The 20667-nt window shown below is 52.9% G+C and overlaps 1 protein-coding gene across 1 annotated transcript in view; it reads left to right on the top strand.

Moving 5' to 3' along the window:
• Positions 1 to 20667, top strand: part of Mical3 (microtubule associated monooxygenase, calponin and LIM domain containing 3) — a 100860-nt gene that overhangs the window by 63710 nt on the left and 16483 nt on the right. The window contains exons 21-27 of the mRNA XM_013023696.1: positions 7987 to 8100; positions 9297 to 9455; positions 9887 to 9969; positions 11316 to 13116; positions 13469 to 13563; positions 18017 to 18127; positions 18883 to 18976. Coding sequence (XP_012879150.1) covers positions 7987 to 8100; positions 9297 to 9455; positions 9887 to 9969; positions 11316 to 13116; positions 13469 to 13563; positions 18017 to 18127; positions 18883 to 18976 — 2457 coding nt within the window. The remainder of the gene's footprint in view (positions 1 to 7986; positions 8101 to 9296; positions 9456 to 9886; positions 9970 to 11315; positions 13117 to 13468; positions 13564 to 18016; positions 18128 to 18882; positions 18977 to 20667) is intronic.

Genomic DNA, 20667 nt, shown 5'->3' with positions numbered 1-20667 from the left:
GTCTTCTGGGCGGATGTGAGGATCTGGACACCTGTGGGCAGTGACAGGACCCCACTGCTGGCCACTGGAGATAACTCTGCTTTCTGTTCTCTTCCTCCTTCCTGTCCCTCTCCACTTGCCCCTCTGTGGGATTCTTGGTGCTGTCGGTGGGTGTCTGGCTCCCCCTGCTGTAGAAGGGGAGTATTGCCCCTGGGACAGAGAACTTCTGCAAGGCCAGTGGCTCCAGCATCTCTCAAAGGAAGAAGCAGCGGGTACATGTAAAGGTACCCACCTTGCCCGCCTTCCCACCTCTGTCCCAGATCCCTCCCCATCCAAAACCCATCTCCAAGAGCAGGTTCCACATGAAAAGATCTGTGCTTTCCAGATAGCTGCACTTGGGCTTTTTTCCACACATCTAGCTGGCTATCTACCCCCATACCCGGCCTTCCCAGCACAGAGAGCAGTGTCTATGTCAGTAGAGAGTGATGCCTGTGGTCCTCTCTCTACCCTCAAGGTTTTGCCCCGGGTTCCCCTTACCCAGGGAAGACTTGGCAGCTTCTCCAATACAGAAAATTGCATGACCAAAGCTTCCATCCCACCTTAGCTGCCTTTAGTATTTCTCAGAGGAAGGAAGGCTGACTTCATGCTGCTGATAAATCCCCCCCAGATGTATGTGTTAGCGGGAGACAGAATATAACTCAGGGAGAAGCTCACATTTTATTTTATTTTTTTTTTGGGGGGGTCCGGTCGTGGGGCTGAACTCTGGGTCTGGGCGCTGTCCCTCAGCTCTTCAGCTCAAGGCTAGCGCTTTACCACTGTGAGCCACAGCGCCACTTTCCGGCTTTTTTCGTTTTTGCTTATGTGGTGCTGAGGAATCGAACCCAGGGCCTCAGGCATGCAAGGCAAGCACTTCTACCACTGAGCCAACTTCCCAGCCCGAAGCTCACATTTTAAAAGGTAGAGAAAGAGCTGCCTTTTTTTCTATCTGACTCAGCTTCCCCAGACCTGCCAGGCAGGCTGTTTGGTGACTGATGTGATTTAGCCCCATCTTGTACCAGAAAGGCAAAGAAGCCTTGGAGAGAATCTGTGAATCTTGAGACAGCCACTCGCTGGCTCAGTGGTAGAGCGCTTGCCTTGCATGCCTGAGGCCCTGAGTTCGACCCCTCACGCACCACATTAAGCAAAATGAAAAAAGCCAGAAGTGGTGCTGTGGCTCAAGTGGTAGAGCGTTAGCCTTGAGCTGAAGAGCTGAGGGACAGCGCCCAGGCCCAGAGTTCAGGCCCCATGACCCGGACCCCCCCCCCAAAAAAAAGAGAGAGAGAGACAGCCACTCTAGGAAAGGTGCCATGAGGGGCCGAAGCCCCCGTGTTAGAGCACAGGGCAGGGTCTACACTGAGGACCTGTAATACATGTGCTCTCCAAGAACCACTGGAGTCACAACGGTAGACATGAAAATAGAGAGTTGTCCTAACAAAGCAAATTTTACTTCTGCAGAAGAGTGTGCCAAAGCCCTGAACAGGCAGGCAGCTGCCCTGATTATCCGGGATGGAGCAGGCCCCGCCCCTCTGCTCTGATAGGCTGAACTCAGGTTCACAATCTGCTCAGACTGGCTAGTTTGAATCGGATAAAATATTAACCATCTCAAAACATAGCCACACCTCTGCTATTCCCTGAACAATCAGAGGTGTGTCTTAATTCCATCTTGGAAAATCAAGGAAGATAAAACTTTACACTTCAAAAACCCTTCCTTTCCCCAAAGCAGTTTCTCTTGTCCACCAGAGCCAAGCTACCAGGAACTTTTAAGCAACACACTTTGATAGAGAAGAGGTTTTCTCCCGGGCCCTGATCAGTATTTTCTGCTCCTGTATGTCATCCTCACTGCTCCCAGCCCAGAGAGCATCATTCTAATGACCAAACAGAGACAAGTCACTCAGGAAAATTGTTGAGGGAAAGGGTGGCACCGCTCCCAGATGGAAGCTAGCTCCTGGCAGGAACTCCAGAATCCTGCAGATCTGTGGTACCTGCTCTTGCTGCCTGAACAACTGTCCTCCCTCCAAGACAAGGCTGTCCCTTTGTCCTAACCCTACTCCAGCATGACCCAACTACTAATGGCAGGGTCCCCTAGGGCAGGGACCACGTGGCGGATTCCAAGGGTCGCGAGGAAATTTCGTGTCTGTGAAAAACCTCATCTCATGTCCAGAAGGATCAGTGGGTCACTAGCTGGGTCTTAAGAAACAGGACCTCAACCATAGAAACAAAGCAGAGAAGTTTTGGTTGCGTTTCAACCCTTGGACTCCTAGAGTTTGGTACTTCACAGTGTAGAGCTCTCCTTCCTCTCCCAGCTACTGCCTCTTCTAACCCTGCTCCCGGAATTTGCTTTCTGCCCTGTATTTCTCAGCGGGGGTATTCTCTACCCCTCTGTAGAATGTGCCGGCCTCTTCCCCCGCAGAGTGTGTCCCTTCCACAAACCCAGCATGCAGCATGCGGTTCAGGGAAGGGAGGCTGTTCCTCTCCAGCAGCAGTTCTGGCTGCGAAAGATAAAAACTCAAGTACTAAGAAAGCGCCTTTCTGCTCGTTGGAGTTAGCTGGCTCAGTAGAGAATGGCCCACCTCTCGTCGCTCAGAGAAGTGGTCAGTCCGGCAGGTGGTGGTAAGCACCTTGTTGGGTAACCAACAGAAAGTGTCTTTGAGAAAGCTTATTTTTTTTCTGCTTTTTCATCTGAGTCCTTGTGACCTCTGGAGGGGACCAGGTGTCATCTGTTCTTCCTGCCTTGGCATTTGGCTTAGGATGAAAAGAATATAAGAAAGAAAAAGAAGACTTTAGCGTTGGAGTTGGAGTATGTAGTCCTCTTCACTGAAACTAGAAGTACAAATGAAGGGCTGGATGTTGGTGGCTCACACCTGTAATCCTAGCTACTCAGGAGGCTTCCACCTGAAGCCAGCCTGAGTGGCAGAGTTTGTGAGACTCCTATCTCCAGTTAATCTCAAGGAGCCAGAGGTGTGGCTGTGGCTCAAGTGGTAGAGTGCTAGCTAGCCAGCACCTCGGCCCTGAGTTAAAGCCCCATGTGTGGCGCACACAAACACACACACACACACACACACACACACACACACACGTGGACACACAGGAAGGAAGGAAGGAAGCAAGCAAGCAAGCAAGGAAGGAAGGAAGGAAAAAGGCTGTATCAACTTGAATGAGTGGGAAGGGGTATGTATGTGTGTGTGTGTTTTCTTAACTTTTACTTCTTTCTGATTCAAAGTGGTCTTGGCAAATATTGTAACCTTTCTCTCCGTTTCCGTTCTTGTGGTGTTTCCCTCCTTCCTTCCATCCACTGTCCTGTTTCTGCCTGTGTCTCTGTCCACCATTGTTTCTCCCCCTGTCCACTTCTCACCGCCTCCATCCCTCACACCTGCAATACCAGCCGGGAACCACAGGCTACAGCAAATCATAAATCCAGCGGACCCCTTGGCAATCCAGGCCGATGTGCATTGGACACACATTCGTGGGAAGGAGGAGGAGGAGAGAATGGTCCCCACCTCAGAGTCCTCCACTTCCAGAGGTAACTGCCACGAGGCCAGGTCCCAGTGTGCTCTGGAAGCACTTCACTGCTCCTTCTGCTGCAGAAAACCCTGCGGTTTGACCAAAGAATAAGAAGCACCAGAATTTTGCATTTTTCTGATGTTAAATCAGGACCATTTCCCTGCTGCTCAGTCAAGGATACGTAGTGTTCTGTGGCTTCCAAGACAGGCTTTTAATCCAGGGATACAGAACAGTAAAGTGATCCTGACCTGTAAAACTCAGTAATCCACCCTGTTAAGTAGCAATCCTCTAAAGAGAAAAGATAAACACTTCTCTGAAGAGAAAAGGTATTTCTCTGTGGGACGTCTGCCTGTAATTGTGTTGGGAAGAACACATATTTAGAAATGAAATTAAGATGAGATGTTTATCAGGGAGGCCCCTAAGGTCTCTGAGTCAAAGATTAGATTGGATACTCTATTTCTGTTTCCCAGTAAAATACAAATAATTCATCTTCCTCTTTTTTTTTTTTTTCCTTTTTTTTGTTAGTCATGGGGCTTGAATTCTGGGCGCTGTCCCTGAACTCTTCAGCTCAAGGCTAGCGCTCTACCACTTTGAGCCACAGCACCACTTCCGGTTTTTCTGGTGGTTCACTGGAGATAAGAGTCTCATGGACTTTCTTGCCTCACTGACTTGGAACCATGATCCTCAGATCTCAGCTAGTCTACTCAGCTAGAGTAGCTAGGATTACAGGCGAGAGCCACCAGCACCCAGACCTTCTTCTTTTCTTCTTCTTGACAAAGTCTCACTAAGCTGCTCAGACTGTTCTTGAGCTGGCAACTCTCTTGCTTAATCAATCCCCCAGAACAGATGGGACTAAAGGTGTGCACCATGGTGAATAGCGGTAAAAGTAAATCAAGGAGCCCAATGAGGAGTGGTGGCTGCATGTGATCCTCAGCCACCTCTTCTAAACAGGGGACCTTGGCCTTGTCACGTGCAAGTGTATTGATTCAGAGCCTGCTCACAGCCCCACGCTGGACTCATTCTCTCGTTGGACTTTCACCCTCTCCAGCTCCAAATCTTTGCAGGTAGACAACACCAACCTCTGTTAATGGCTTTCCCACCACTGTAGAGAGCAGATGTACCCAAGCTGTGGAAGGAGACCCTGCTTACCAGGCATCAGGCTGCCTGCAAGATCGGGACGGATCGGAATGTCTGCACCCTTGGGCCCCTCTTGCCCCCCAACCCCTCCTTGGCTTTCTCTCTTTTCTCCTTGTCCAGAGTGTCCACTGCACAGGCCAGCAGCACACCGGCAGTCTTCAGTACCAGACAGGCTCTGTCCATTGACTTCAGCTCCTCCTCACTGGGAACAGACTGCCGTGTTAACTCCGCATTTATCGTTTGTTTTAAATTCAGTGCCTGGCCTTCCTTCCGTACGCCGCGCAGCAGTGCAGGCCTGGCTGGAGACGGTCTCCGGAGGTAGTCTGGTGATGTTTGCCCCGCCCCACTCACCGTAACCTCTCTCTAGGCAGCTCTGCTGGTGCCCTAACACCAGGACGGTGGTCCTGTGGCCGCTGCATGTGAGGGCGGAGCCAGCGGGGTGGGGCACTTGCATGGCTGGTCAGGCCGGCCCCCTTGCATGGACCCAGGCACTTCCCACTCAGGTCGACTACAGGCCCACCATGAGCTAGGACAGAGAGGCACTTTGGCTGATGGATAGGGCGTGGGGGGGAAGGCCGGAGCTGAAAGAACCTTTTGCACTGAGGTTCAAAGTGTGTGTAACAACTGACTGAAGACAGAGGAATAGATAGTGTTCTAGAAGCTTGTCCAAGTGAAGTGCCGGGAGCAAGTCGAAACTCAGGAAGGAGCTGAGGTGCTAGGGGCTCAGCTCTATCGTAATCCTAGCGACTTGGGGAGGGGCTGAGATCCGAGGATTATAGTTTGAAGCCAACGTGGGCAGAAAGAGATTGTATCTCCAATTAATCTGCAAAAAGCAAAAAAAAAAAACTTGACTGGAGGGATGGCTCAAGCAGTAGAAAGCCAGCCATGAGTAGAACAGGCATGCAAGAGCACGAGGCCTTGAGTTCAAGTTCAGGAAAGGTGTAGAGAAATTTGCTAGAGCACAGGGGAGGGCAGAAGGCAGACTGAGAACCACCGCGTGGCTCCATTGCTGGCCCCACATAGCCACTGTGTCTTTAAGCTTAGAGCCCTTGCTGGTCCTCCCCGAGTTCTTTGGGAAATGCATTTCTTCAGGAAGGGCAGTTGGTGCTCTGAGCGCTGTGCAGTCTCCATCTCCACCCCAGCATCACACCACCGAGGATCCTGCACATGTGCTCCAAGCACCACCTGGACAGTCCCTCTGGGATGGACTGGCATCAGCCGATCTCTGCCACAGGCTCTTACCAAGCTGCTAGCCGCAGGCAGGAGACACACGCGTCATGGGAGCTCACTGGCATCCAGTGCAGCCCCCTGAGCCATCAGCGTGGGGGACAGAGCACAGAGCTGGGGACAAGGCTAAGAAGGAAGGTCCCTCAGCTGGCAGCTGAAATAAACACAAATACTGGCTTTGCAGCGTGCTCCTCACCTGTGTGGCCGCTTCCAGCACCTTGCGCTCCTTCTCCACTTGGACTCCACCCCCCAGTTCCATCGCTCAGGCTGCGTCTCTTTCAGTACCGGCTGCTGCCGCTGCTTCAGTGATAGTGCTCATGTTTGTTGTTTCGTATGTGACCGTTCCTTCCAAGGTGCCCCAAGGAGTTAGAACCCCCTCCCTTTTGACTCCACGGCCAGTGTTTCTTAGTAGGAGCTCCAAGTGGGAGACCTGCGTGAAGAACAGAGGAACTGGCCAACCCAGCAGGCAGGGGCAGCCAGGAGTCCAGGGACTGACCTTCTGTGTGCTCTCTTCCAGCTTACTTACCAGGCAGAGCATAAAATCGCCACCTGGGTGCCAGGCACTTGCTGGTTGATCATTCAGGCACATCAGCACCAGAGAATGCCTGATGAGCCAGGGTTCTGTTCCCACTGGACGTTTTGTTCTGACAATGAGCTCGTGGCCTTGGCCTACAGCTCAAGTCTGGACCCAGACCAATTGCTGTTTTTTGGTGGGGTGTTTGTGCCTCCAAGGTCCTGTTCTTTGCTCTTCAATTAACTGTCCTCCGTGAGTGGCCAACCTCAGTACGATTGCTCAAAAGGTTTTAATCGTGGGGCTGGGAAGGTGGCTCAGTGGTAGAGTGCTCACCTCGCATGCATGAGATCTTGGGTTCAATTCCTCAGCACGACAAAACACAGAAAAGCCGAAGTGGCCCTGTGGCTCAGGTGGTAGAGTGCTAGCCTTGAGCTGAAGAGCACAGGGACAGCGCCCAGGCCCAGAGTTCAAGCCCTATGATCAAAAGAAAAAAAAGCAGGTGTGGGGGGGTTAATGTGTAGAAATGCCATCGTTATAGGAGAGCAGTTTGTCATTGACAGCTCCCTTGGCTGCCCTGGTATTTCAGTGGCAGGTGGCATTAACTGCCAACATAGAACTTACCTTGGAACACCTCAACCCAGGACTGTATTCTATTCTAAATCTGTTTCCCACTGTTCAGTTTAATTTCACGAGTTCTTCATAGATTTGAACCATCATCTTACACATTGTGCATTAAATATAAATATACTTCAAGGAAATGTAGAAGAGTGAACACAAACATCATCTCAGTCAATAAAACATGCCAGCACCTTTAAGGTGTCACTTCCTGGTCACCAAAGGGAAGTTCTTGCGATCTGGCATGGCCCTGTCCAGCCTGTTCACACATGAGGCAGAGGCTGCCCGTGGTTCAGGGCAGTTTTGCAGCCTTGAAGGGCTACTCCAGTCTGGAAAGGGAACTTTACAGATCCCCTCACCTGTCCACCTGCTTTCTCAATTCCGAGAATAGCAGCAGCCTCTTCCAGGGAAGGGTGGGGCCCTCAGGAGCTCCCCCAAGCTTTCCCGTGCCCCTGCACATGCCACAGTGACTAGATTGAGCAGCAGGGTCCTGTGCAAGTCACCTGAACTGTCAGGCATCGACTTCCTTACTCCAAAGTACACAGTAAGAGTGGTCCATCCAACTGCGTATGATGAGAAATAAGTGCTCCAGGCTTATGAAATGCTGAGCATAGTGTCTGGCTCACAGGCACTGGCGATAGAAGCTGTCATTCTAAACTTCCAACAGTCCCACAGCAGCTTCCCCTCTGATGGGCACAGACTTGAGGCAGCCTGCAGGGGAGGAGAGGACGGGGCCTGGAAGGAGGAGGAGGAAGGGCTCTCCTCTCTTCACTCTGCCCTACTCAAATGGAGCAGTGGCCTGGACCCTTCTTGTGCTGCTTGGAGTGCCCCCACCCTCTGTGGGAGGGGCTCCTCCCTCTTTCCTACGGCCATCTCATGGCTGCCCTGCAAAAAGCAATTCTCTCCCCCTGTGCAGGCCCTCTACCCATCTGTCTGTTCGTTTCTTCCTGTTCTTGAACATCTCTGCTTTACAGCCCCACTGGACGAGAATGACCTGGAGGAGGACGCAGACTCCGAGCCAGCAGAGACAGAAGGGGAGGCTGTGGAGGATGGGGACCCCGGAGACACTGGTGCTGAGCTAGATGACGGTACGGAGCCTCAGCCTCCACTCCTATTCCTCCCTGCAGGCCAAGACCAGAAATACCCAAACAATCTACAGCGAAAGCTCAAGTAGGCAGCCCATAGGGCTTCTCGACTTGGAAGTCTCGTCTTCCCTGTCAAAAGCGTAGCCTACATTCACAGAGGTTGTACATCATTGTGGTTCTGAGCTGGAACTTGGCAGCTGAGGGCTAGAAGGCATTTGAAGAATTTTAAGAACTGCTGTCTCAGGCTCGGAAGGTGGCTCAGTGGTAGAGCGCTTGCCTCACATGCATGAGGCCCTGGGTTCAATTCCTCACCACATAAGCAGAAAAGGCTGGAAGTGGCACTGTGGCTCAAGTGGTAGAGCGCTCACCTTGAGCTCTAGAGCTGAGGGACAGCGCCCAGGCCCAGGCTCAGGCTCCACAACCAACCAAAAAAGAACTGCAGTCTCATTGGTTGAGGGCAGGGACTAGACTGAGGGAGTTACAGACCTGGCCGTGGTGTTAGGCTGTAGACAGTTTGGCAAAAGGGGAGGGAAGCAGAGTTCAGGAAGCAAGGCCTACCATCCCTGTGCACACCCAAAGCTTTTCTTCCTGTCATGGTGAAACTGGGTTTTTAGACCCCAGGACCAATCCCCATGTTAGGTCCAGCTGCTCAGCCCCATGTGCCAAATCAAGAGACATGTGAAGGGCAGAGAAAGATGGAAGACAGCACTTCATGCATCTTCAGCCATCTTCACGGGTGCTGACGTTGGCCTCAGGTTAAATAGGGAGAATCAGGTGCACAGGGTGAGAAGGGTTTGCACGTTCAATGAGCCTCAAGTCACAGGTGTGTCCTGGTTGGCTGTTCCCTCCGTACTGGCCTCTGGAGGGCCGGCCAGCTTCCTGTTGCTTTTGGCTGTTTTCATCAAGCTCATAGGAGAAGGCATTAGGGGTAGTTTGCCATTGGAGCTTGAACTCAGGGCCTGGGTGCTGTCCCTGAGCGTTTTTGCTCAAGGCTAGCACTTTACCACTTGAGTCACAGCTCCACCATCAGTTTTCTGGTGGTTAATTGGAGATTAGGGTCTGACAGGCATTCCTTTCAGATCTTAGCCTCCTGAGTAGCTGTGATGAGAGGTGTGAGCCACTGGTACCTGGCTGGTAGTTTGCCTCTTGTCATAAATCTGCTCAGAGACAGAGTGCTAATCTGTGCCTGTTGTCTCCAGATCAGCACTGGTCTGATGACATCCCATCTGACGCTGAAGCAGGGCTTCGGGTGCCACACCCGACAGAGGCAGAAGGGGAGCTGGAGCTGAGAGTATCAGAGAACGAGGAGGATGAGGAGGATGAGGAGCTTCCTGCCTTACCAAAGCAACAAGAGAGAGGTGGGTCTGCTGCCACTGGCCGGAGACACGGTGTCCCCAGTGCTGTGGGGACCACAGAGCCAGGCACGTGGGGCAGGCCAGGGCCGCAGCCCCTCCCTTCCTCCACTCCCTGCTCCCCTCCTGCCCCACGCCACAGGACTCTGCAAGTGCCTGGCCTGCAGCACCTTGCCTTGTACTGTTTGGGGTCATGAGAGGGTCGTGAGAGCTCCAAGCTGAGCGGACCCGCGTGGAATTCCAACGGCCATGCTGGCACGGGGGGGACGGGGTGCTTGGCGGTGCCATCAGAACAGCCAGGGCACGGAGCGGTTGGCTCTCTGAGCCTCTGTCCGCCTGCAGCGCCTGGGAAGGAGGGGGAAGGGGTCCCCACTTGAACATGAGTGCATCTCTGAGGCCCGATTTCCCCCTGACATGACTGTGACCTCTCCTTTCAGGTCCTTCCCAGGCCTCCAGCCCCATCCACTCTCTTCAGGAACAGGCTGCTCTGCTCACCCCAGCCCACAGCCCCGTGGTCGAGGTGAGGCTGCAGGGTCACTGTGCGTGACCAGGAACTGATGGCCCCAAGGGGAAGCAAGGGGGAAGGCCTGTCTTAGGGGAAGCAGCCTACCAGCTTCCTCATCTGAAGAAAAAAAATTCACTTTGTGCCAAGTAGAGCTGTTGACAATAGGAGTGGCCTTGGGTTCTAATTCAGGTCCTTGGTATGAATAGAAAAGCAGCTGGGCATGCTGGTGGCTCACACCTGTCATCCTAGCTACTCAGGAGGCTGGATCTGAGGATCACGGTTCAAAGTCAGTAACCACCAGAAACCTGGAAGTGGCGCTGTGGCTCAAGTGGTAGAATGCTCGCCTTGAGCTGACAAGCTCAGAGACAGCAGTGCCCAGGCCCAGAGTTCAAGCCCCATGACCAACAAAATAGTAGTAATAATAATAATAATAAAAAATTGTAGAATCATGGATTTATTCTGATAGACACATCTTGTGTTAAAATACATGCATGACTATTTAACATAAGCATATGTTGCCAAGGCCAGGCTCCAGTGTTTCACACTAGAGATTTACAGTTCAAAGCCAGCCCAGGTTAAAAAAAAAAAAAAAGTCAGACTGTCCCCAAAATAACCAGCAAAAAGCCAGGCTGAGGGTGTGGATCAAGTGGCTTGAGCTGAGCAAGTGTGTGGGCTCTGAGTTCCAACCCTAGTAGCAGAAGAGAAGAGAAAAGAAAAAGGTACTGCACCCTCCACACATACATGCAGGCTCCCAGATTGCCTGTGGCATTCCATAAATACAGCTCATCAGTGTCCCAACAGTTTCTGAAATGTGGTTTGGGAAATAGGGTCTAGAAGGCCAAGGGGGAGTGTGGCATAGACAGACAACAGGCCTGGGCCTCTGAATACCAGCCAGCACAGACGGTGCAGTGACTGACCCGAGAGGTCACCGTGACGCCAGAGCCTTGCGCCTCTGAGCTTCTTGGGAAGGACACTGTGGTCTGCATACTGTGCTGAGTGATCATTTTAAATGTCCTCACTGCTGGCCCCACGGTGGGCCAGTAGGGACCACCAATATCTGGTTGAACCAGGCTGGAAGCTGAGTGTATTAGCTGCGTTGGCCAGGACTCGAGTCAGTGGACAAGCTCATTAGATGTGTTTGAGATGACCCAAACCCTGTCTATTCAAACCAAGGGGAAGGATTCTAAAGAGGGAACAAGTAGACCAGAAAATGAGAAGCCCTTCAAATAATAGCTCAAAGGACAGAGAGAGGAATCTATCTCCACACCACACCCTCCCTGTGAGAGGCCATACTCCCTGGGGGCTGCTGCTGGCCAGGGAAGCTCTGGCTTCTTAGCAGCTTCTGTCTTTCTTCTCTGTAGGGAACCCAGATCTCACCAGTCTCTGCTGCCACCAAGGTGAGACCCCCCGAGGAGCACCTTTTCCCTCCATCTCTACTCTCCAGAGAGAAGCCCAAAGCCGGAGCCTCTGCAGATCCAAAGGCAGCACACTCTCCCATCCGATCACAGCCCATGGCTCTGCCAGAAGCCAGGTCACCAGCCGACTCCCAGCCTTCAGCGGCTCTGGCGGCACCACTGGCTCCCTGTGCACCCCCTTTCCCCATCTGCTCTCAGCCCCAGCTTTCCTCAGAGACCACCGTGCCCTCCCCCACCCAGTCCCCCATACGCTTCCAGCCTGTTCCTACCAAAACATCCACCCCCCGAGCCCCTCTCCCTGTAAAGAGCCAAGGTGACCCCAAGGACAGACTGGGCAGCCCTCTTGCGGCAGATGAGCCCGTACGAAGGAGTGATCTGGTGGAGGAGTTCTGGATGAAGAGTGCGGAGATCCGCCGCAGCCTTGGGCTCACACCCGTGGATCGGAACAAAGGGCCCGAGCCCAGCCTCCCCTCACCAGCCCTGAAGCCAGTGTCCCTAAAGTCCTACTCTGTGGAAAAGTCTCCTCAGGATGAGGGGCTCCATCTTCTGAAACCCCCACCTGTACCTAAAAGGCTGGGCCTTCCAAAGTTAGCAAGTGATCAGCCATCCCTGCTGACTCCCAAGTCCCCTGACCGGGAGCTGAGGAGCTCCCAGGAGGAGCGTAAGGACCTGTCCAGCAGCTCCGGCCTGGGCCTCCATGGCAGCTCTTCCAACATGAAAACCTTGGGCAGCCAGAGCTTCAACACCTCAGATTCCACCATGCTCACCCCGCCTTCCAGCCCACCTCCGCCCCCACCTCTCGATGAGGAGCCTGCAACCTTGCAAAGGAAGTCCTACCAGACCCTGGAGCGTAGAGAGGTCCAGCCCAAGGCCTCGGTCATCCCACCCCCCCCACCCGCCCCCTTTATGCGGCCCCCACGGGAGCCGGCCCAGCCTCCCAGGGAGGAGGTGCGCAAGTCATTTGTGGAGAGTGTGGATGAGATCCCCTTTGCTGACGACGTGGAAGACACTTACGACGACAAGACGGAGGACTCAAGTGGGCAGGAGAAGTTCTTCACGCCCCCCTCTTGCTGGCCCCTGGCCAAAGAGAACGGGCAGCTGCCTCCTGTGGAGAGCCGGGGCCAGGCCCAGAAGAGGGGGCTGCCCCAGGTCTCTGCCGAAGCCAAGGAGCTGGCCGAGGAGCGCATGCGAGCCCGAGAGAAGTCTGTGAAGAGCCAGGCACTGAGAGATGCCATGGTCAAGCAGCTGAGCAGGATGCAGGGGATGGAGATGGCGGGTATGGCCTCCAGATCCCGGATGGCACCCTTGGCATCCTCCAAGGGCAAGGAACCCAGGTCTGAGTCCCCCACTCACCTGGGCCTCAGAGCGTCTGAGCAATTGACCCTGAAGCACGAAGCCACCAGTGAGGAGGTTCTCTCCCCTCCATCAGACTCAGGGGGTCCAGATGGCTCTGTCACCTCATCTGAGGGTTCCAGCGGGAAGAGCAAGAAGAGGTCATCCCTCTTCTCCCCACGCAGAAATAAGAAAGAGAAGAAGTCCAAAGGGGAGGGACGGCCCCCAGAGAAACCCAGCCCCAGTTTCCTGGAAGAAGCAGCCACAAAGCCCAAGTCCCTGTGGAAGTCGGTCTTCTCTGGGTACAAGAAGGACAAGAAGAAGAGGGGCGATGAGAAGTCCTGCTCCAGCACCCCGTCCAGCGGTGCCACCGCAGACTCGGGCAGACATGGGCTGTCTCCTGTTGTGAGAGCAGGTATGCCAGCCTCCCACAGACCCTGGCAGGGTAGGTGTGAGGTCTTCCCTCAAGAGATCTGCTTCCACCTGCTGCCCCCACAAGGGCTCTTGGGAGAGAAGAGAGCCACACTGTGGTGTCTGGAGCACATCACTCCTCTCCGACAAGTTAGATCTAAAGCCTGCTTGAACCTGGCTGAGGGGGAGGGCAGAGGGCATCTTGCTGGGAGGTCTTGCAAGGAGGTGTCTATCTAGTGCTGACTGCACCTCCTGTGGATGAGAATCACTTAAACTGAGAGTAAAGCTCTCCTGACCTCCCCGGCTGTCCCCATGGCTGTGGACGCTGCTCACTTGGCCTCTTCTTACCCCTGCAGAGCTGCAGCTCCGGCGCCAGCTGAGTTTCTCTGAAGACTCGGACCTGTCCAGTGATGATATCCTCGAGAGGGCCTCCCAGAAATCCAAGCGAGAGGTGGGGATCCAGTCCCATGGGGCTTGGGGGAGAGGGGGCAGAGATCTGAAGTTAAGGTGGAAAGTGGTATGGGGTAGGTTCTCCCCTTCTTCCCCCTCAAACAGTGGAATGCTGAGCCAGTCCTGGGTGGAGGAAGAGCCCAGGAGGGGTCTTTCCTCAGGCCCTCTGAACACGTTCCTGTGGAGAGGTCAGATCCAGGTGGAAGGTTTTATTTCCTCCCACGTGGAGCAGCACTGCCTGGCCCGGCAGCAGGAGAAGAGAGTGGAGGCCCGTGGGAAAGGGCTGTGGATGGCCCTGGCCATCCTGCCTGCTTGGTATGTCTGTCAAGCAGAAAGGACTTCCCTGCTCCCAGAGGCCTCTCCCTCCTCTGGGGCTTGGAAGAGCTGCCCCTCCGTCCTGCTGAGGCCCTTAAAAGACCCTTCATTGGTGGCTGTCCTGGAGGGCTTGTTCAATCTTTTGGTTTTCAAGGCTTGGACCAGATACAGTGAAGCTGGAGGAGGGAAAGGATTAGAGAGAGGTCTAGTTGTAGTGTGGCATCTGTCCCAATGATGGCAATTGGACAGGAACTAAGGTCCAGAAAGGTCTGAGCAGAGTCAGGGCCATCCCCAGTCCCCGCTAGGCCGGGCCATCACCCTGTTCCCGTGCGGCGACAGCCTGGCTGACCACCTACCTTTTGGGGTTTTTTTTGTTGTTGTTGTTTGGTTGGTTTTGTTTTTTGTTTTGTTTTGTTTTTGGTTCTGGCATTTGAACCCAAGATCAAACCTACTACTTAGTTTAAACTCTACCACTTGAGCTATGTATGCTCCAGTTTCGTTGCTTCGTTTTGTTTGTAGGAATTATTAATAGTATAAAGGAGTTTGATCATGAGCTGTACTTTGAACAAATTTACTCATTTCCTTAAACTTAGCCTCTTTCTTCTCCGTACTGTTTTAGACAGTACTTAGTGACTTTCATTTTGTTCAAAACTGTATAGGTGCCGTGTGCTGGTGGCTCACACCTATAATCCTAGCTACTTGGGAGGCTGAGATCTGAGGATCACGGTTCAAAGCCAGCCCAGGCAGAAAAGTCCGTGAGACTCTTATTTCCAATAAACCACTAGAAAACTGGAAGTGGAGCTGTGGCTCAACTGGTAGAGCACTTGCCTTGAGCTGAAGAGCACAAGGATAGCACCCAAGCCCAGAGTTCAAGCCCCACGACCAACAAAAAAAACCATTATATAGGTAAAGCCGGGTGCCAGTGGCTCATGTCTGTAATCCTAGCTTCTCAGGAGGCTGAGATCTGAGGATGATGGTTCAAAGCCAGCCCAGGCAGGAAAGTCCATGAGACAATAAACCACCAGAAAACCGAAAGTGGCACTGTGGCTCAAGTGGTAGAGTCCTATCTTTGAGCTGAAGAGCTGAGAGACAGCGCCCAGACTGAGGGTTCAAGCCCCAGGACCGACCAAAAAAAAAAAGAAAAGAAAAGAAAAAACGATGCAGGTAGTATGCTTCAAGCATCTCCTTTCCCCTCCCCCAGCCTCCTTTTGGACTCCTGTCCAATTATTATTGGCAGTCCTGTTTTAGACTTAACCTTCCTTATGTGAGCAGAAGCACACAACATTTGACAAAAAGTTTTCCTACTTTCTTTTTTTTTGGGGGGGGGGTCCGGTTGTGGGGCCTGAACTCTGAGCCCAGGCGCTGTCCCTCAGCATTTCAGCTCAAGTTTAACACTCTACCACTTGAGCCACAGCGCCACTTCCGGCTTTTTTTTTTCTGCTTATGTCGTGCTGAGGAATCGAACCCAGGGCCTCATGCATGCAAGGCAAGCACTCTACCACTGAGCCACCTTCCCAGCCCCTCCTACTTTCTTTACTAAAAGGCTTCCCCCAGCATTCTGTATATTTCCCAGAAGAGCTGTTGGAGCATGGACTTGAGTATTTTCCATCAAGAGGCAGCTTTGAATTGTTGGTCAGGGCTGGGCTGTCTGCAGATACGACTTCCATAGCCTGCTTTTAGGTCCTGCCTCCCAGCCTGACCCTTTTTTTTTTTTCTTTTTTCTACTCTTCTTTTTTATTTTTATCTTTTTCATTTGGTGGTGGACAGGGGTACAACACTGGGGTTTGAATTCAGCGTCTACTGCTAGGCAAGCATTTCACCATTTGAGCTGCTCCTTCAACCCTATTTATTCTAGTTATTTTTCTAATAGGATCTCAGGTTTTTACTCAGGCCAACCTGGGCTATGATCTTCTGATCTTTGTCTCCCAAGTAGCTGGGATTCGATTATAGACAGCAGCCATCAGCGCAGTTCAGTTCCCCTTTCATTAACTCTGCAAAGTAGAAAAGGGTGGTTTACTTATTTATCTCGTCCTCTATACATTTACCTCCCTGACATGCCAGCCTTTTCCCCTGGACACCTAGAATGACAAGCCTTACCTCTTGTTCTACTTAGCTACAGAGCCAGGCCTCCCGAGTATGCACTGAGTGTAGTGGAGGTCTCCGAGGCTGTGTGTTCTACCTCTGGGACTCATTTTAACATACCTCCTGTTGAGCAAACCTCCTACTGAGGTTTCCCTGGCAGTAGCTGGTCCTGAGCCAAAGATTCCTTCTGGATTTGCATGTAGGTCTATAAACATATCCCAGCGTTGCAGGTGGGTGCTGTCTTGGGAGTTTGGTGAAGGGTGGAAGTCTGTGAAGAAAAGAGAATGTGGTCCAAAGTTCCCTTTATCTTCATGGTGAGCCTGAAGAGGTTCAGGTAGTACCACCTTGGTCAAAAAGGTCAATCTGGCTGGAGGCTGGGGGCTCAATGAGCCTGTGAGCCTAGCTACTCAAGGAGCTGAGATCTGAGAATTAAGGCTCATAGCTATCCCATGAATGAGTGAAGCCCACTACTAAGACCACCAGTGCCTCCCACTGAACGGCGGCTCCTTGCAGGCATGCGTTACAGAGGAACACACCCCCACCACACCCCCGCCCAGCCCTATGAATAACTCGTGGGTACCAGTCATAGATTTTAATATTTTGTCAGGAAGACTGACAAGATTTGGGGGATGCTGAGGAAGAACTTTTTTATACTCAGCAAGTAGGGAAGTAAACCTCAGTCTTCTTGAGAACTGGGGGTCACTCAGACGCAGCTGGCAGGTGGAGCTCGTACCCTGCCGTGCCCTCTCCACGCAGCCCCGTGTAACATTGTGGCAACAACAGTGTGTTTAAGTCTCGTGTGCATTTTAAACATCTAACTTGATTTTACTCCATTTCTGTGTTCTATTTTAATTTTTTTAATCATCATTATCATTCCTATTCTGTTTTGTTTTCTGTTGCCATCCCCCTAAAAGTTGATTTATATACCACACGCCTTGGCATTCAGGAGATCCTACTCATCAAAGGTAGCATCCCATCCCCCGGCTGGTCTCATTGCATGCCTGTCTGTGATTAACCCTCAGCAGCCCCGCTGGCCTGCAGGCACGCCCTCACTAACTTCATCCCTGCATGCAGCCGTGGCTGTGAGACTCTTTAGCCGTGTCACGAGGGAGAAGGAGGATGAGACACCGGTGCGGGTGGGGCAGAGCTCCGCTGTGGCCCGGGAAGCCCAGCGAGAGGTGCTCACCAGCCCACAGCTGTGTGGTCTGCAGGGTGAGCCGCTGGGCCCCCAGAACCCCACAGCCACTTAGGACTGCCTGTTGCCTGTTCTCTTGACCCTCCAACCACCATTCACGTTCCTCGAAGAAAGCTGATGAATCCAGACTCCCAAGTTGAACTTGGAAGCCTCTTTTAAAAGTGTGAAAGTACCCTCATTTGGTGCCCTGAATGAAGGCAACCACGGCTCCCCAACCAACACGCAGCTCCTCCACGGGACATGCCCAGTCGCCTCCTCCGATCTTGATGGCACCGCCCCGGCCAGGCCACTTCCTCTCTGTGACGACACTTGTCTCCTTAGACCCCAGAGGTCCCTGAGGATCACCTCTGCAGCCCCTTCTCCCACCTGTGCTAGCTAGTTTAGGGTTCACCTAGATTCAAAATAGAAGTAACCTGTTTTCTCCGACTTCGGTGTTAGTTCTTAAAAGAACCTAACCAGAATACCGCTCATCTGGATTTCGATACCAAAGAAAATGAAAGGGTTTTGACTTTTCAAACCTTTTTTCCTTTCCTTCAATTCTCAGATGCGGGAGGCTATGGAAAACCTTTTACCATGGCATTTACCCCCACGAGGCCTTAAAAACAGTCATCCTGTGAGAAGCAGATGATGCCAAGGATAAAGGTTCTAAGTCCCCAGACCTCCCGTCATTGTCACAGAGGGAAAGTGTCTCTCTTTGTGGGTCTTCAGCTGTGCCCTGTGGCATTGGGGTTCCAGCAGGCACAAGTGCCCATGAAGTCTCTGGTTAAATTCTGCACACCCTGTGCCCTGCTGTCTGCCAGGTCCCAGCCACCATCTCCAGCCTACATGCACCTGGCTGAAGCGATCTCTCTTTTCTGTCCAGCCAAGAACCTACACAGAGGAGGAACTGAATGCCAAGCTGACCCGGCGTGTGCAGAAAGCAGCTCGGAGGCAGGCCAAGCAGGAGGAGCTGAAGCGGCTCCATCGGGCCCAGGTATGATACAAGCCATGGGCCTGACCCACTGAGTAGCCGGCCAACCTATACAAGCCACAGGCCCGGCCCAGTAAAGCCGTGCCATGGGACACAGGCTGCTCCAGCATGTCCTTGTCCAGAGTACAGGAGGGCAGAGAGGGCCAAGTGGAGGCAGATAGCACGTCCCTGTCTCCTGAGCTGTGACAGCTGCACGCAGCAGCAAAGACCCAAGCATACAACAGCCAGACCCCGTACATGTGGGGCTGTTGTGAAAAGGAACAGTCACACTTGGAGCTTCTTAGTCTAGAATAGTCAGGTCACCAGCTGTTTCACTTGTAAACAGTGTGCAGAGATTATTTGTGTCTTCTAGTTTCTAATGGAGAGGAGAGCTTAGGACTGCCCCAGTCATCAGCCTGTTTTCAGACCTTGCATCCTAGACCATTATAGGTTCCCCCCACCTAAAACTTGCAGACAGAATTCCTAAGGACCCCTCCAGTATGTTACCAGTCTCATCTCAGGAAAGGTTTGTGGGTTCTGTATTTGAATGCTTCCTGTGGTGGTTGACATACAACTCCCACCAGGGAACTGCTGCGGGGAGGGGGCTGGCCCTGCTTCTGCCGGCGTGTTGCAGAGGAGTGGGGACTTACCAGTGTAGGCGCCTCACTCTGAACATGCCCGTGGACCAGAGTCCCTTCCTGGCATCATACTCCATAACTTTCCTTCTGAAGACTGTAGGTAAGAGAGAGCTGGAAGCTTACACTGATGTTTTTTGTTAGATCATCCAACGGCAGCTGGAGCAGGTGGAGGAGAAGCAGAGGCAGCTGGAGGAGAGGGGGGTAGCGGTGGAGAAGGCGCTGCGAGGCGAAGCAGGTATGGTCAGGCTGCCTTGGTAAGGCGGCATGTTCTAGAAGGAGCAGAGCCCATCCTCCCCACTGGAGTAGCCCAGTTTTGCATCACCTCTTTTGCAAATCAGCTCCTGTACCGGCAGAGTTTTCTGGGTCCCTGTGTCACTGACATCTGGTGCTTCCTGTTAGCTAAAAGAAAAGCAGTTGTGTTGGGGCAGCCCTGAGGCCCAGGCGTGCACCCCAGTCCATTTCTTAGCTTGCCATTTCCTTGTAGAATGAAATCTCAGGCCCCATCATCTGTTGGTGGCAAGCTCTGGGCTTTTTCCTCCTCTTCCTCCTCCTTCTCTCCATCCTTTTCTTTAGGAGAAAATAGCTGGGAATGAGGGAGATTGTACCACAAGGAACCATCACAGAACTGCACTGGGTGGGCTTCCAGCTCGCTCCCCCAAGTGCCCCTCCTGCCCATAGTTCTCTGGTTCTCTCTGCCCCAGTTACACACCTACAAAGCCCATACCATCTCCTTCAGATGGGGCTGTGGCCCTCAGCACTCACATCGCATTCCAAGCGAACCCAGGCTCTGTGGCCATTAAGCTGGTCTAAGAGGGAGGGTGGGAGAGGCTGGGAGAAGACGTTGGTCAGCCAGTGTGGCATAGACACTGAGAAGTGGCTGTGAGGGTCACGGGACTCCCAGGCTTGGCAGAGAAAGCAAGGGTGCCCTGAGCCACCACTGGGCCCGGCCCAAGAAGCCCTGTTGGTTCAGGACCTTCAGCCACTGGGCCAACCCAGATCAGGCATGAAGTGACTGACCTCTGCTTTCTTGAGAATTCTGTGTTATGGAGTCTCTGCATGGGGAACCCCTGTCTCTCTGCAGAAAACGCAGCCTGTTGCTGTCTTGAGGCTAGGGAGAAGGAAGACCTCTCACCACTTCCTTCCAGCATGGCATACCTCCTAGCAGGCAGGCTGTATGTAGGACTGGAGAAAACCTGGTAAGAGGCTGCCCAGGCCGGAGTAGCCACTGTTATGTGGCCTTGCTGACTTCATGGTGTGGGCTTGGTGTTGAGACGGATTCTCTAGTGCTGCAGTGCTAGTTTGTGTGGTAAGGAGCAATGGCCAGGTATAAAAGCAGCCCAGAAATCACAGCTGACCAGCGCAGGATGACCTTCAGGTGAAGAGATGGGCCGGGGAAGGAAGGTAAGGGTGTAGAAGTTCTTGGTTTTGTGCCTCACCTGATGCTGGGCCGTCAAAGGAAATGCAAACATTTCAGCCAGCTAAATAGAGCCCCCCATGCCAAGAAGGCCAGAAAGTGCGGCTGTGAGTCAGGCACTGGCTCCTACCCTGAGTGGTGGAGAGCCGGCCCGCCTCGAAGGGTCCCAGGCGTCCGACGCACCTGTGACATCCTCAGCGAGCAGGCCTCCTTTCCCTGCCTTGCATGCTCCAAGCAGCCGCTTCAGTTCAGCTTGAGCCCTGGCACGAGAGACTCAGCTCCCAGTGAGAGTGGACCACAGGGCTCTGCCCTCCTTGGTTTTTCTCTTCTGCAGAAGACCCCAGAAGAGTCTGGACCCATCGCACCCTTTCTGCAGTTACTTGAACTGTCATGGAAAATGATGGGTTTATCCCACAACACCCATCAGAAGTACTCCACAGCTGTGTCCCTCTGCATTTGTAGTCACAGAGGAGAGTTTTCCCTTCACTCAGGCTCCGGGGGGAGCTCTGCCC

The sequence above is a fragment of the Dipodomys ordii genome, unplaced genomic scaffold (genome assembly GCF_000151885.1).
Source record: "Dipodomys ordii isolate 6190 unplaced genomic scaffold, Dord_2.0 Scaffold69, whole genome shotgun sequence".
Classification (NCBI taxonomy): Eukaryota; Metazoa; Chordata; class Mammalia; order Rodentia; family Heteromyidae; genus Dipodomys; species Dipodomys ordii.
This window is presented reverse-complemented; position numbering and strand designations above follow the sequence as displayed.